This window comes from Mobula birostris, chromosome 5, assembly GCF_030028105.1.
Source record: "Mobula birostris isolate sMobBir1 chromosome 5, sMobBir1.hap1, whole genome shotgun sequence".
Taxonomy (NCBI): domain Eukaryota; kingdom Metazoa; phylum Chordata; class Chondrichthyes; order Myliobatiformes; family Myliobatidae; genus Mobula; species Mobula birostris.
In genome coordinates, this window is record NC_092374.1 from 205,174,610 (window position 1) to 205,189,874 (window position 15,265).

General features: G+C 45.8%; 1 protein-coding gene across 2 annotated transcripts in view; it reads right to left on the bottom strand.

Moving 5' to 3' along the window:
* Positions 1-15,265, bottom strand: part of LOC140198312 (cyclic AMP-dependent transcription factor ATF-6 beta-like) — a 116,696-nt gene that overhangs the window by 35,237 nt on the left and 66,194 nt on the right. For both annotated transcript variants that reach the window (XM_072259386.1, XM_072259387.1), the window contains exon 10: positions 10,289-10,432. In XM_072259386.1, the coding sequence (XP_072115487.1) occupies positions 10,289-10,432 (144 nt within the window). The remainder of the gene's footprint in view (positions 1-10,288; positions 10,433-15,265) is intronic.

The window sequence follows — 15,265 nt, forward strand, 5'->3', positions numbered from 1 at the left end:
TAGACTTGATGGGCCAGACGGCCTAATTCTGTTCCTATGTCTTATGTATTGGAAAACTCTGCAAAAAGTCGTGGACACAGCGCAGTCCATCACAGGCAAAGCCCTCCCACCAATACCTTTACATGGAGCTCCTGCTGGAACGGCACAGCCTGGATGAAGGGAGACTTTAAGGAAGGGTGCTGCTTTCTTTTGAAAGTGCTCAGTGGTGGGAAGGGCTTTCCCTGTGAACGACTGAGCTGTGAAGCCTTCTCCCTTCCTTTCCAGTCCTGAATAAGGGTCTCAGTCTGACTGTTTACTCACTTCCATGGATGCTGCCGGGCCTGCTGAGTTCCTCCAGCATTTTCTGTGTGTGTTGCTCTGGATTTCAAGCATCTGAATTTCTCCAGTTAAATAAATAAGTTCTGAGTTGGTGTTTAAAAGGTACTGAATTCTACAGTTTGTGACCAAAGTTCCAAAAGCTGAGCTGACAATTATCTTTTGAAGGAGATTATTTAAGTTTAAGAGACCACTCACTGATCCTCTATTTCACTCAGTGTTGATGGAAGAAATGCAGATTCCACTCCTTATGTTTATAATATTGACTGGGCTTGATACTTCCCATTGCTCTGCAGGCCAAGTCATTGGGTATATTTAAGGCAGGGGTTCATAGGTTCTTGATTAGTGTGAGCACCAAATGTCATGGGGAAAGGCAGGATGGGGTTGAGAGGGATAATAAATCAGCTATGATGGAACGGCAGAGCAGACGATGGGCTGAATGGCCTAAATCTGCTCCCATGTCATAAATAAATAAGTTCTCAGCCAGCAGAGCAGGGAGAACTCAGTGCTAAGGCGTGACATTTAAAACAAGCCGACTGAGGGGTGCACTGAGGAGGCGAGTGCATGGGGGTGGGGGAGAGGGAACTGGGAAGGGGGGTGCACACCGAAGGCAGCACACGGGGAGAGGGGTCTGGGAAGGGGGTTCACACTGAAGGGAGCACACGGAGGGGATAGGGGACTGGGAAGGGGGGGGTTCACACCGAAGGGAGCACACGGGGGGAGAGGGGTCTGGGAAGGGGTGCACACCGAAGGGAGCACACAGGGGAGAGGGGTCTGGGAAGGGGGTTCACACTGAAGGGAGCACACGGGGGGAGAGGGGACTGGGAAGGGGGTTCACACCGAAGGGAGCACACGGGGGGAGAGGGGACTGGGAAGGGGGGCACACACCAATTCAATTCAAAGAATTTTTGACATCAATCCTACAATATATTATTAGCAATCATCAAAGGGTTGAAATGTCTAATACCAGAGGGTATGCACTGAAGGTGAGAGGCAGTAGGTTCAAAAGTCTCTCTCTCTCTCCGCCTTGTTTTACGGCGGTTGGCACCCAGCTTGATGGTGCATTACCACCACCTCCTGCTCCGGAGTGTGTAATAGTCTTGCATTCTAAATCCCTTCACCCAATCACACACACACACGTACCCTATCCTACACTTTATCCTCCCATCTTTGGCCACCCTAGTACCCCATTCCTTCTTATCCGTTATATCCTATAAAAAAACCCTGCACCCCTTAACAAACCTAAAAATACATAGAACATAGAATAGTACAGCACAATACAGGCCCTTCGGCCCACAGTGTTGTGCCGACACTCAAACCCTGCCTCCCATATAACCCCCCACCTTAAATTCCTCCATATACCTGTCTAGCAGTCTCTTAAACTTCACTAGTGTATCTGCCTCCACCACTGACTCAGGCAGTGCATTCCACGCACCAACCACTCTCCGAGTAAAAAACCTTCCTCTAATATCCCCCTTGAACTTCCCACCTCTTACCTTAAAGCCATGTCCTCTTGTACTGAGCAGTGGTGCCCTGGGGAAGAGGCGCTGGCTATCCACTCTATCTATTCCTCTTATTATCTTGTACACCTCTATCATGTCTCCTCTCATCCTCCTTTTCTCCAAAGAGTAAAGCCCTAGCTCCCTTAATCTCTGATCATAATCCATACTCTCTAAACCAGGCAGCATCCTGGTAAACCTCCTCTGTACCTTTTCTAATGCTTCCACATCCTTCCTATAGCGAGGCGACCAGAACTGGACACAGTACTCCAAGTGTGGCCTAACCAGAGTTTTATAGAGCTGCATCATTACATCATGACTCTTAAACTCTATCCCTCGACTTACGAAAGCTAACACCCCATAAGCTTTCTTAACTACCCTATCCACCTGTGAGGCAACTTTCAGGGATCTGTGGACATGTACCCCCAGATCCCTCTGCTCCTCCACACTACCAAGTATCCTGCCATTTACTTTGTACTCTGCCTTGGAGTTTGTCCTTCCAAAGTGTACCACCTCATACTTCTCCGGGTTGAACTCCATCTGCCACTTCTCAGCCCACTTCTGCATCCTATCAATGTCTCTCTGCAATCTTCGACATTCCCCGACACTGTCTACAACATCACCAACCTTTGTGTCGTCTGCAAACTTGCCAACCCACCCCTCTACCCCCACATCCAGGTCGTTAATAAAAATCACGAAAAGTAGAGGTCCCAGAACATATCCTTGTGGGACACCACTAGTCACAATCCTCCAATCTGAATATACTCCCTCCACCACCACCCTCTGCCTTCTGCAGGCAAGCCAATTCTGAATCCACCTGGCCAAACTTCCCTGGATCCCATGCCTTCTGACTTTCTCAACAAGCCTGCCGTGTGGAACCTTGTCAAATGCCTTACTAAAATCCATATAGATCACATCCACTGCACTAACCTCATCTATATGCCTGGTCACCTCCTCAAAGAACACTATCAGGCTTGTAAGACATGATCTGACCTTCACAAAGCCATGTTGACTGTCCCTGATCAGACCATGATTCTCTAAATGCCCATAGATCCTACCTCTACGAATCTTTTCCAACAGGTTTCCCACCACAGACGTAAGGCTCACTGGTCTATAATTACCCGGACTATCCCTACTACCTTTTTTGAACAAGGGGACAACATTCGCCTCCCTCCAATCCTCCGGTACCATTCCTGTGGACAACGAGGACATAAAGATCCTAGCCAGAGGCTCAGAAATCTCTTCCTTTGCCTCGTGGAGCAGCCTGGGGAATATTCCATCAGGCCCTGGAGACTTATCTGTCCTAATGTATTTTAACAACTCCAACACCTCCTCTCCCTTAATATCAACATGCTCCAGAACATCAACCTCACTCATATTGTCCTCACCATCATCAAGTTCCCTCTCATTGGTGAATACTGAAGAGAAGTATTCATTGAGGACTCCGCTCACTTCCACAGCCTCCAGGCACATCTTCCCACCTTTATCTCTAATCAGTCCTACCTTCACTCCTGTCATCCTTTTTTTCTTCACATAATTGAAGAATGTCTTGGGGTTTTCCTTTACCCTACTCGCCAAGGCCTTCTCATGCCCCCTTCTTGCTCTTCTCAGCCCCTTCTTAAGTTCCTTTCTTGCTTTGCTATATTCCTCAATAGACCCATCTGATCCTTGCTTCCTAAACCTCATGTATGCTGCCTTCTTCCACCTGACTAGATTTTCCACCTCACTTGTCACCCATGGTTCCTTCACCCTAACATTCTTTATCTTCCTCACCGGGATAAATTTATCCCTAACATCCTGCAAGAGATCTCTAAACATCGACCACATGTCCATAGTACATTTCCCTGCAAAAACATCATCCTAATTCACACCCGCAAGTTCTAGCCTTATAGCCTCATAATTTGCCCTTCCCCAATTAAAAATTTTCCTGTCCTCTCTGATTCTATCTTTTTCCATGATAATGCTAAAGGCCAGGGAGCAGTGGTTACTGTCCCCCAGATGCTCACCCACTGAGAGATCTGTGACCTGACCTGGTTCATTACCTTGTACTAGATCTAGTATGGCATTCCCCCTAGTCGCCCTGTCCACATACTGTGACAGGAATCCGTCCTGGACACACTTAACAAACTCTGCCCCATCTAAACCCTTAGAACTAATCAGGTGCCAATCAATATTAGGGAAGTTAAAGTCACCCATGATAACAACCCTGTTATTTTTGCACCTTTCCAAAATCTGCCTCCCAATCTGCTCCTCTGTATCTCTGCTGCTACCAGGGGGCCTATAGAATACCCTCAATAGAGTAACTGCTCCCTTCCTGTTCCTGACTTCCACCCATACTGACTCAAAAGAGGATCCTGCTACATTACCCACCCTTTCTGTAGCTGTAATAGTATCCCTGACCAGTAATGCCACCCCTCCTCCCCTTTTTCCGCCCTCTCTATCCTTTTTAAAGCACTGAAATCCAGGAATATTGAGAATCCATTCCTGCCCTGGTGCCAGCCAAGTCTCTGTAATGGCCACTACATCATAATTCCATGTACGCATCCAAGCTCTCAGTTCATCACCTTTGCTCCTGATGCTTCTTGCATTGAAGTACACGCATTTCAGCCCTTCTACCTTACTGTCTTTACACCGTTTATACAGCTTCTCTTTCCTCAAAGCCTCTCTGTATGTTAGATCTGGCTTTACTCCATACACTTCTTTCACTGCTCTATCGCTCTGGGTCCCATCCCCCTTGCAAATTAGTTTAAACCCTCCTGAACAATGCTAGCAAACCTACCTGCAAGGATATTGCTCCCCTTTGAGTTCAGGTGCAACCCATCCAATCTGTACAGGTCCCACCTTCCCCAGAAGAGATCCCAATGATCTAAAAATCTAAAACCCTGCTCCCTGCACCAACTCCTCAGCCACGCATTCAACTGCCATCTCCTCCAATTCTTACCATCACTGTCACGTAGCACTGGCAGCAATTCTGAGAACGTCACCCTTGAGATCCTGTTCTTCAGCCTTCTGCCTAGTTTCCAAAACTCACACTTCAGGACCTCATCCCTCTTCCTGCCTATGTCGTTGGTCCCAACATGTATCACGACTTCTGGTTGCTTTCCCTCTTGTACCAGGATGTCGTGCACCCGGTCAGAGACATCCCGGACCCTGGCACCCGGGAGGCAACAAACCATGTGGGTGTCCTTCTCACGTCCACAATATCTCCTGTTTGCTCCACTGACTATAGTCTCCAATGACGACAGCTCTCTTCTCTGTCCCACCCTTCTGAACAACGGGTCAGACTCAGTGCTGGAGGCTCTGCCACCGTGACTCACACCTGGTCGATCGTCCCCGCCAACAGTATCCAGGACGGTAAACTTATTATTCAGGGGAATGGCTACAGGGATGCTCTGCACTACCTGTCTGCTCACCTTTGCTTTCCCCCCTCTGACTGTCACCCAATGACCTGCTTCCGACAGCCTAGGTGTGACTACCTCCCTGTAGCTCTCATCTATGACTGCCTCATTCTCCCTTATGAGTCGAAGGTCATCCAGCTGCTGCTCCAGATTCCTTACACGGTCTTCCAGATCACCCAGCCGTATGCACTTCTGGCAGATGTGACTCTGTGGGAGAGGGGAATTCCCCCAAGACTGCCACATCTCACATGAGGGGCACATCACCGTCTCACGAGACATTGTAAAAACTAACTGCGAGCAAGCTTGTCCTCCGCCTCTTCTCGTCGAAGCCTCTCGAGTCAAAGTCTCAACGCTCCACTCCTTCACTGGCCCACTCACTCACCTGTGCCCTCTCACCCATGCCAAGCAACCTTTTTAATGTGAATTCCTGCATCCCCAATTCCCAATTCCCTTAGATTAGTTCTCATCATCTCTCTCTGTATCCCATAATTCCTGCAAACTCAGAATTACATGTTCTGGACCGGAGAGCACATCTTATGAGGATAGGCTGAGTGAGCTTGGGCTTTCCTCTTTGGGTGGGGGAGGTCAAGGATGCCCACTGATCCGTGCAGGCTCCCTAGCACAATGCTTGCTGTTTTTGACTTGACACAAATGATGCATTTCACTGCGTATTTCAAATAAAGATAATCTTTATCTTTAGTTTATAGGTATCTTTGACGCACACCCTTTTTTAGATCCCTGGGCATGGACTGAACAGATTTGGATATTTGCCATCTTCTCATCCTTTAATTTCTCAGAATCAGAATCGGGTTTAATATCACAAAATTGTTTGTTTTGCAGCAGCTGTACTCTGCAATAAATAAGAATAAAGAGCAATACACCACAACAAGAAATTAACCCCTTTGGAACACTGGACTACACTGGAGCATCCAGAAGAAACGCACGAAGTCACGGGGAGGTGGACAGGCTCCTTACTGAGAGCGGCAGCGCTGTAAAACATTGCACTAACCACTATCCTACTGTGCTGCTGTGCACCCAACGCTGCAAATATTGATTAATTAAAGTTTTACACAACTCTAACGCAACTTCCCAACTTCTACACTCAGTGCCCTGACCAATGAAGGCCAGCACGCCACATACCTTGGCCAAGAGCCTTTGCATATGCACAGCAAGGAGGTGGATTCCCTTAACAGAGAACGTCAGTGTGACTTTGGGAGACTGGTGTACAGGCAGCTGCCACACGGTCCCTGATGCACTGGGGTTGGGATCCAGTGGCACGGAATGCAAGATGACTGGGGACACTTCACTGCCTTCAGTGTGTTGTGATGTGTCAGCATCTTCTGCCAGCTCCAGTGCTGAGGTCTTGGTTGGATCGCTCTTTCACTGGAATCTCCCCTGTGGCCTTACCACCATGGGTGACCCTACCAGTGCCACAAGGCTAAATTCCAGATGGCATCGCTTTCAGAAACTCATGAGGATCTCCAACATGACAAGTTAACGATCCTCAGAGAAGGTACACCTACAGGTAATCGCAGCGTGTACACAGTGAGGATCATGGTCTCCAGTTGTCTTGAATTTGTCTACTTTCATACTGTGAATATGGACATGCCAGCGGCTCTACTCTGAGTTTGAGGAGATGCTAGAGTATGTTATCGAAGCCTCTACAAATTCATACTGTGGAGAATATTCTGACTGGGTGCTCGCTGTCTGGTATGGAAGTATTAAGGTCCAGGATCAGAAAAAGCTGCAGAGTCATAGAGTCAGTTTGTTCCATCATGGGCACTAGGTTCTCCAGCACTGAGGACATCACAAAAGGTGATTCATCAGGAGGGCAGCATCCTTTATGAAGGACCCTCACCGTCCAGGACATGCCCTCTTTGCATACTACCATCAGAGAGGAGGTACAGGAGCCTGAAGACATACACTCAACTTCAGAAACAGTCTCTTCCCCTCCGCCATCAGATTTCTGAATGGACATTGAACCCACGAACACTAACTCACACTACTTTTTAATTTTTTTTATTACTCCTTATTGTAGCTTATGTATGGCACATATGTATGTACAGCTGGCAAAAACAAATTTCACAACCATGTCAGTGATGATAAATCTAATTGTGAGAATGAATAGTTTCTCACCCCTCCCTCCTCCCCGCCATTAGATCTCTGAATGCCCATATACACTACCTCACTATTTTTTCTTTTTCACTCTTTTTGCACTCCAATAGAAATATCTCCAATGTAATTTGTGGTTCATTTTATTACGTATTGCAAAGCTATCAAATTTCACAACATATGCCAGTGATATTAAACCTAACTCTGATTCAAGATGGGTCAAGACAGACATCTGCAGTCAAACCTAATATTATGTGATTTCTGTTCCAAATCTCACATCTCCACTCCAATATTTAACTGAAAACCCTCCATTCCAAGAAACCGTGTGATCACGAATTGTGCTTCTCCCTCCATCGTTTCATCAACCCAAAACGTGCAACTCTGCTTCTCTCTGCACAGACACTGCCCGACATGCTGAGTGCTTCCATCAGCTGCAGCCTTCCAGAATCCACAGAACACAGACCAGTACAGCACAGGAAGAGGACGTTCAGCTGACAATGCTGTGCCTAACCTATTCAATCAGCTATCGAATGGGCAACCTAACAAATCGCCTTGTCCATATCCTTCCATTTTCCTCACGTTCATGTGGCTACCTGAACGTCACTTAAAGTCTCTAAAGTTTCTGCCTCTACCACCACCCTAAGCACCCATCACTCACTGTGCAAAGAAAAACTTACCCTCACATCTCCATTGCAATTACCCCTTCCCACATTGAATGCACGGCCTCTGGTATTAACACATTACAACCCTGGGAAAAAGATATTATCAGGCTACTTTGTCTTTGCCTCGCGTAATCTTATAAACGTCCATCAGATCTCCTCTCAGCCTCCACTGCTCCAGACAAACAAGCCGTTTGTCCAGCCTCTTGTTACAGTATCAGATCTGACTTTTCATCTCTGCTCATTAAATGTGTGCCCGGTTCAGATCTGATAAGGTGAACGTGGAACACATATTGTGACATTTAATAAACAGAAATGACCATAAGACATAGGAGCAGAATTAGGCCATTCAGCCCCTCAAGTCTGCTCTGCCATTCTATCATGGCTCATCCTGGATCCTACTCAAACCCACACACCTGCCTTCTTGCCATGTTCTTTGATGCCCTGACCGATCAGGAAACCATCAACCTTCACCTTAAATATACCCACGGACATGGCCTCCACCACAATCTGTAGCAGAGTATTCCACATATTCACTACTCTCCGGCTAAAAAAATTTCTCATTGCCTCTGTTCTAAAATGTCACTCCTCAATTTTGAGGCTGTGCCCTCCAGTTCTGGATACCCTCCATCGTATGAAACATTCTCTCCACATCCACCCTATCTAGTGCTTTTAATATTCAGTAGATTTTCAAGGAGATCCTCCTGCATTCTTCTAAATTCCAGCGAGTACAGACCCAAAGCTGCCAGATGCTCCTCATATGTTAACCCCTTCATTCCCAGAATCATCCTCATGAACGTCCTCCAGATTCCCTCCATTGACAACAAATCCTTTTGAGATATGGGATCCAAAACTGTTGACAATACTCTAAGAGCAGCCTGACTAGTGTCTTATAAGGCCTCAGCATTATCTCCTTGCTTTTATATTTTATTCCCCTTAAAATAAATGCCAAAATTGCATTTGCCTTCTTTACCACAGACTCAACCTGTAAATTAACCTTTAAAGAGTCTTACACGAGAACTCCTAAGTCCCTCTACACTCGAGGTTTGAACCTTCTCCCCATTTAGATAATAGTCCGCACTATTGTTCCTTTTACCAAAATGCAATATCATAATTTCCCAACAGTGTATTCCATATGCCACCTTTTGCCCATTCTTCCAATTTGTCCAAGTCCTGCTGCAATCGCATCACTTCCTCAACACTACCTACCCCTCCACCTATCTTTGTATCATCTGCAAATCCATCAATTCTATTATCTAAATCATTGACAAGCAATGTGAAAAGTAGCGTTTCCAATACTGATCCCTGAGGAACACCACTAGTCACTGGCAGCCAACCAGAAAAAGCCCCCTTTTATTGCTACTCTCTGCCTCCCGCCTGTCAGCCATTCCTCTATCCATGCCAGTATCTTTCCCGTAACGCCACAGGATTTTATTTTGTTAAGCAGCCTCATGTGTGGCACCTTATCAAGGGCCTTCTGTAAATCCAAGTAAATTACATCTATTACTTCTCCTTTGTCCATCCTGCTTGTTACTTCCTCGAAGATCTCCAGATCTGTTAGGAAAGATTTCCCTTCACAGAAACCATGCCAACTTTCACTTATTTTATCATTAGTCTCCAAGTACCTCGAAACCTCATCTTAATAAGGGACCCGAACACTTTCCCAACCACTGAGGTTAGGCTAACTGGCCTACAATTTCCTTTCTTTTGCCTTCCTTCCTTCTTAAAGAGTGCAGTGACAGTTGCAATATTGCAGTCCTCCAGGACTAAGCCAGAATCAAGTGATTCTTGAAAGATTATGACCAATGCATCAATTGTTTCTTCAACAACCTTTCTCAGGACTCTGGGATGTACTCCATCTGGCCCAGGTGACTTATCCACTTTAAGACCTTTAAGTTTGCCTAACACTTATTTCTTTGTAATAGTAATAGCACTCACTCCTGCTCTTTGACACTCACGGATCTCTGCCACACTGCTAGTGTCTTCCACAGTGAAGACAGATGCAAAGTACCCATTAAGTTAATCTGCCATTTCTTTGTCCCCCATTACCACCATTTTCCAGCATCATTTTCCAGTGGTCCAATATCAACTTGCACCTCCCTTTTACTCTTTATATAAGTGAGAAAATGTTTAGCATCTGCTTTATGTTATTAGCTAGTTTTCCCTCATATTTCATCTTTCCCCTCCTTATAGCTTTTTCAGTTGCCTTTTGTTGGATTTTAAAGGTGTTCCAATTCCCAAAAAGCAACGTCCAGGAAGCAGACAGTTAGTTGAGATGCCATTGCTGAATGAGTGTGGTATGTACCTGAATTTGTCCTGCTGCCTATAATCCTTTATTGCCTGCTGTGCCAGACTCTCGGTGGCCTGCTCCTCTTTGAAAGTAAGCAGGTGTCGCCGCACATAGGTATCCTCTTGCTGCTTGTGGACGAGGTCGGCCTTCTCTGTGATACTGGCATGGAGCAGACAAAAGAAACAGTGGTAATCCGAGCAGTACTCAGAGTGCCTTCGACAATCAGCTGCAAATCACTTCCCCCACGCATCATTCACAACCACGAGACAACATCGTAACCCCAGAAGGCACAGGAGCAGAACTGGGCCACTCAGCCCAACGAGTCGCTCCGTCATTCCACCACGGCGGAGTTATTATCCCTCTCAGCCACATTCTCCTGCCTTCTCCCTGTGACCTTTGACACCCATCAACCTCCACGGTAAATACACCCAATGACCTGGCCTCCACAGCTGTCTCTGGCAATGATCTCCATCCGCTTTATAGCCAAAAAGGCTTATGGCACAGAATGAGGCCAATCGGCCCGTCGCACCTGTCTCAGCCAAAGGAAGGATATTCAAATCACCCCTGTAAATGGCTCTGTGAAGTGATTTCACTGACTGCTACAATATTGTGCTACCATCTTTGGTCTTTGTTACAAATAAGCTTGATAAGTGAATTTTCAGACCTCCCCCTCGCCTCAGGCCTGAACAGTTTATTCCTTATTCTGCGACTGCTGCTGTAGGTTTTCAGACCTCAGGCAGGAGATACATTGCCCCAGCACCTCATCTGCTGGGCCCCTTGAGCATTTTGCTTTTTTGAGAACTTTAAAAAAAAATCTCAGACCTCCTCAAAGTAAATTTAACTTTCAGGTTGAGTCGGTGGAAGCCAAATACAAAACAAGTAGGGTAGTTATGGAAACTATGGTGATTAAAGAAGAGGAAGTACTGCGACTTTTAAGGAATATAAAAGTGGATAAGTCTCCAGGTCCTGACAAGATATTCCCTAGGACCTTGAGGGAAGTTAGTGTAGAAATAGCAGGGGCTCTGACAGAAATATTTCAAATGTCATTAGAAACGGGGATGGTGCCGGAGGATTGGCGTATTGCTCATGTGGTTCCATTGTTTAAAAAGGGTTCTAAGAGTAAACCTAGCAATTATCGGCCTGTGATTTTGATGTCAGTGGTGGGTAAATAAATGGAAAGTATTCTTAGAGATGGTATATATAATTATCTGGATAGACAGGGTCTGATTAGGAACAGTCAACATGGATTTGTCAGGGTCTGGATAGACAGGGTCTGATTAGGAAGAGTCAACATGGATTTGAGCATGGAAGGTCATGTTTGACAAATCTTATTGAATTTTTTGAAGAGGTTACTAGGAAAATTGATGAGGGTAAAGCGGTGGATGTTGTCTATATGGATTTCAGTAAGGCCTTTGACAAGGTTCTACATGGAAGATTCAATCGTTAGGTATTAATATTGAAGTAGTAAAATGGATTCAACAGTGGCTGGATGGGAGATGCCAGAGAGTAGTGGTGGATAACTGTTTGTCAGGTTGGAGGCCGGTGACTAGTGGTGTGCCTCAGGGATCTGTACTGGGTCCAACGTTGTTTGTCATATACATTAATGATCTGGATGATGAGGTGGTAAATTGGATTAGTAAGTATGCAGATGATACTAAGATAGGTGGCGTTGTGGATAATGAGGAAGGCTTTCAAAGCTTGCAGAGAGATTTGGGCCAGTTAGAAGAGTGGGCTGAAAGATGGCAGATGGAGTTTAATGCCGATAAGTGTGAGGTGCTACATTTTGGTATGAGAATCAAAATGGGACATTCATGGTAAATGGTAGGGTATTGAAGAATGCAGTAGAACAGAGGGATCTAGGAATAATGGTGCATAGTTCCTTGAAGGTGGAATCTCATGTGGATAGGGTGGTGAAGAAAGCTATTGGTATGCTGGCCTTTATTAATCAGAGCATTGAGTATAGGGGTTGGGATGTAATGTTAAAATTGTACAAGGCATTGGTGAGGCCAAATTTGGAGTCTTGTGTACAGTTCTGGTCACCGAATTATAGGAAAGATGTCAACAAAATAGAGAGAGTACAGAGGAGATTTACTAGAATGTTACCTGGGTTTCATCTCCTAAGTTACAGAGAAAGGTTGAACAAGTTAGGTCTTTATTCTTTGGAGCGTAGAAGGTTGAGGGGGGACTTGATAAAGGTATTTAAAATTATGAGGGGGATAGACAGAGTTGACGTAGATAGGCTTTATCCACTGAGAGTAGGGCAGATTCAAACAAGAGGACATGAGTTGAGAGTTAAGGGGCAAAAATTTACTGGTAACACGAGGGGGAACTTCTTTACTCAGAGAGTGGTAGCTGTGTGGAACGAGCTTCCAGTAGAAGTGGTAGAGGCAGGTTTGATTTTTTCATTAAAAAAAAAATTGGATAGGTATATGGACAGGAAAGGAATGGAGGGTTATGGGCTGAGTGCAGTTAGATGGGACTAGGTGAGAGTAAGCGTTCAGTATGGACTAGAAGGGGCGAGATCGCCTGTTTCCGTGCTGTAGTTGTTATACGGTTATATGTTATATTTCCAGAGGACTAGAATATAAAAGCAAGGATGTAATATTGAGGCTTTATAAGACATTAGTCAGACTGCACTGGGAGTACAGTAAGCAGTTTTGGGTCCCTTATCCTAAAGATGTGCTGCTATTGGAGAGGGTCCAGGGGACGTTCACGAGAATGATTCTTGGGAATGAAAGGGTTAACACACGAGGAGTGTTTGATAACTCTGGGTCTGTACTCACTGGTGTTTAGAAGAATGGGGGCGGGAATCTCATTGAAATCTATTGAATATTGACAGGCCCAGAGAGAGCGGATGTGGAGAGGAAGTTTCCTACAGTGGGGGAGTCTCAGACCAGAAGGCACTGCCTGAGAATAGAGGGACATCAATTTTGAACAGAGATGAGGAGGAATTTCTTTAGCCCGTGCTGTGGAGGCCAAGTCATTGGGTACATTTGCAGCAGAGTCTGATAGATAGCTGGGAAACAAAGGTTACAGGGAGAAGGCAGGAGAATGGGATTGAGAGGTATGAGTCAGCAGGAATGAGGAATGGTGGAGCAGACTCAATGGGCTGCTGGTCCAACTTGTGAGCGGTAAATAAGAATGCAGAGAACACTTTATCTTGAGTTCAACAGTCGTGAGGTAACGTTGCAGCTCTACAAAACCCTAGTTAGCCCACATTTGGAATATTGTGTTCTGTTCTGGTCATCTCATTATAGGAAGGACGTGGAAGCTTTAGAGATGCTGATTCGCCAGGATGCAGCTTGGATTAGAGAGCATGTCGTATTGAGGATAGATTGAGCAAGATAGGACTTTTCTCTTTGGAGGAAGGGAGGATGGAGGAGGCTTGACAGGGTTTTGTTTTTAAATACAGAGAGTGCTGGGTGCATGGAGCACACAACCAGGGGTGGTGGTAGAGGAGATTAGGGGATTCTTAGGCAGGCACAGTGGTGGGCTCTGTAGGAGGGAAGGGAAAGGTCAGATTGATCTAGAGATAGATTGACGGTTCGGCCGAACAGCCTGCACTGTGCCGTAATGCTCCATGTTCACTGATGAGGGGATTATTCAGATCTTCATGGGAACCATTTGGGACATCTGTTATCACGTCTCTCCCCTCCCAGTGATTTCTAAAGACTTGTGTGCTCTTTGTTCAGGCACGCCACGATCTATTATCTGTGCTTGGTAGGCTGCGTGATGCGACGCACAGTTTAAGCACTGTTTCAACACCTGAGTCACTGGCTGCTGCTAATATGCAAATAAGTGCTACCTGAATTAACCCTTGCAAAGTTGAGGCAATTTCTAGATCTGCGCTCCGACAGTGGAACTGTTGAATCCACAATGTAGAAAAAGGCCCTTAGGCTATTTGTGTCTGTACCACTGGCTCTTTGCAGAGTAATCCAGTCAGCCCTGAACCAGTGCCTTATCCCCCTACAAGCCTGCCGAGAAAATCACTGGGCTCTCCATTTCCCTCCACCCCCCGCCCCATCTCTGACATTTAGACCATAAGACATAGGAGAAGAATTAGACCATTTGGCCCATCGAGTCTGCTCTACTATTCCATCTCAATCAAATTCCTGTTTTCTCCCTGTAACCTTTTATGTCCTTACTAATCAAGAACCTATCAACCTCGATAACTTGGTCTCCACAGCTGTAGGTGGCAATAAATTCCACACATACACCAGCGTCTGGCTAAAGAGATTCCTCCTCATTTCTGCTCTAAATGAACATCCCTCTATTCTGAGGCTCTGCCCTCTGGTCCCAGACTCACTACATCCTCTCCACGTCCACTCTATCTAGGCCTTGCAATATTCAATAGGTTTCTTCTAAACTCCAGGGAGTACAGGCCCAGAGCCATCAAACACTCCTCGTACATTAACCACTTACGTTTCCGGAATCGCTCTTGTGAACCTTCTCTGAACCACTTCCAGAGAAAATTACCGGAGTGCTGTGGACGAAGGGCCCAGAGCATTGTTGAGGATCCCTACCACCCATTGCACAATCTTTGACCCACTATGGTCAGGAAGGAGGTACAGGAGCATCAGGACAAGGACCGCCAGACTGGGTAACAGCTTCTTCCCTCAGCCTGTGAGACTAATGAATACCCTGCCACCACCGAGGTCTCATCACAAGGACAGCGGACTGTTTACTGTTTACCTGTGCTGTGCACAACATGGAATTTGAATTATATTTCATTAACATTTGTGGTAACATTGTACTGTGTGTGATATATGTACTGTGGGTGCACTGAGGTCTGGAGGAACATTGTTTTGTATGGTTGTATATATGTACTGTCAGATGGAAATAAACAAACTTATTTCATAGAAGAACAGAAATGGGCACTTTCAGACATCCTCATTGATGCCTTGTGACACCATTTGCCCGAATTAGTTGAACGTAAATTTATTATCAAAGTATCAAAGTGTGGTTCGGCCACACTTGGAGTACTGTGTCCAC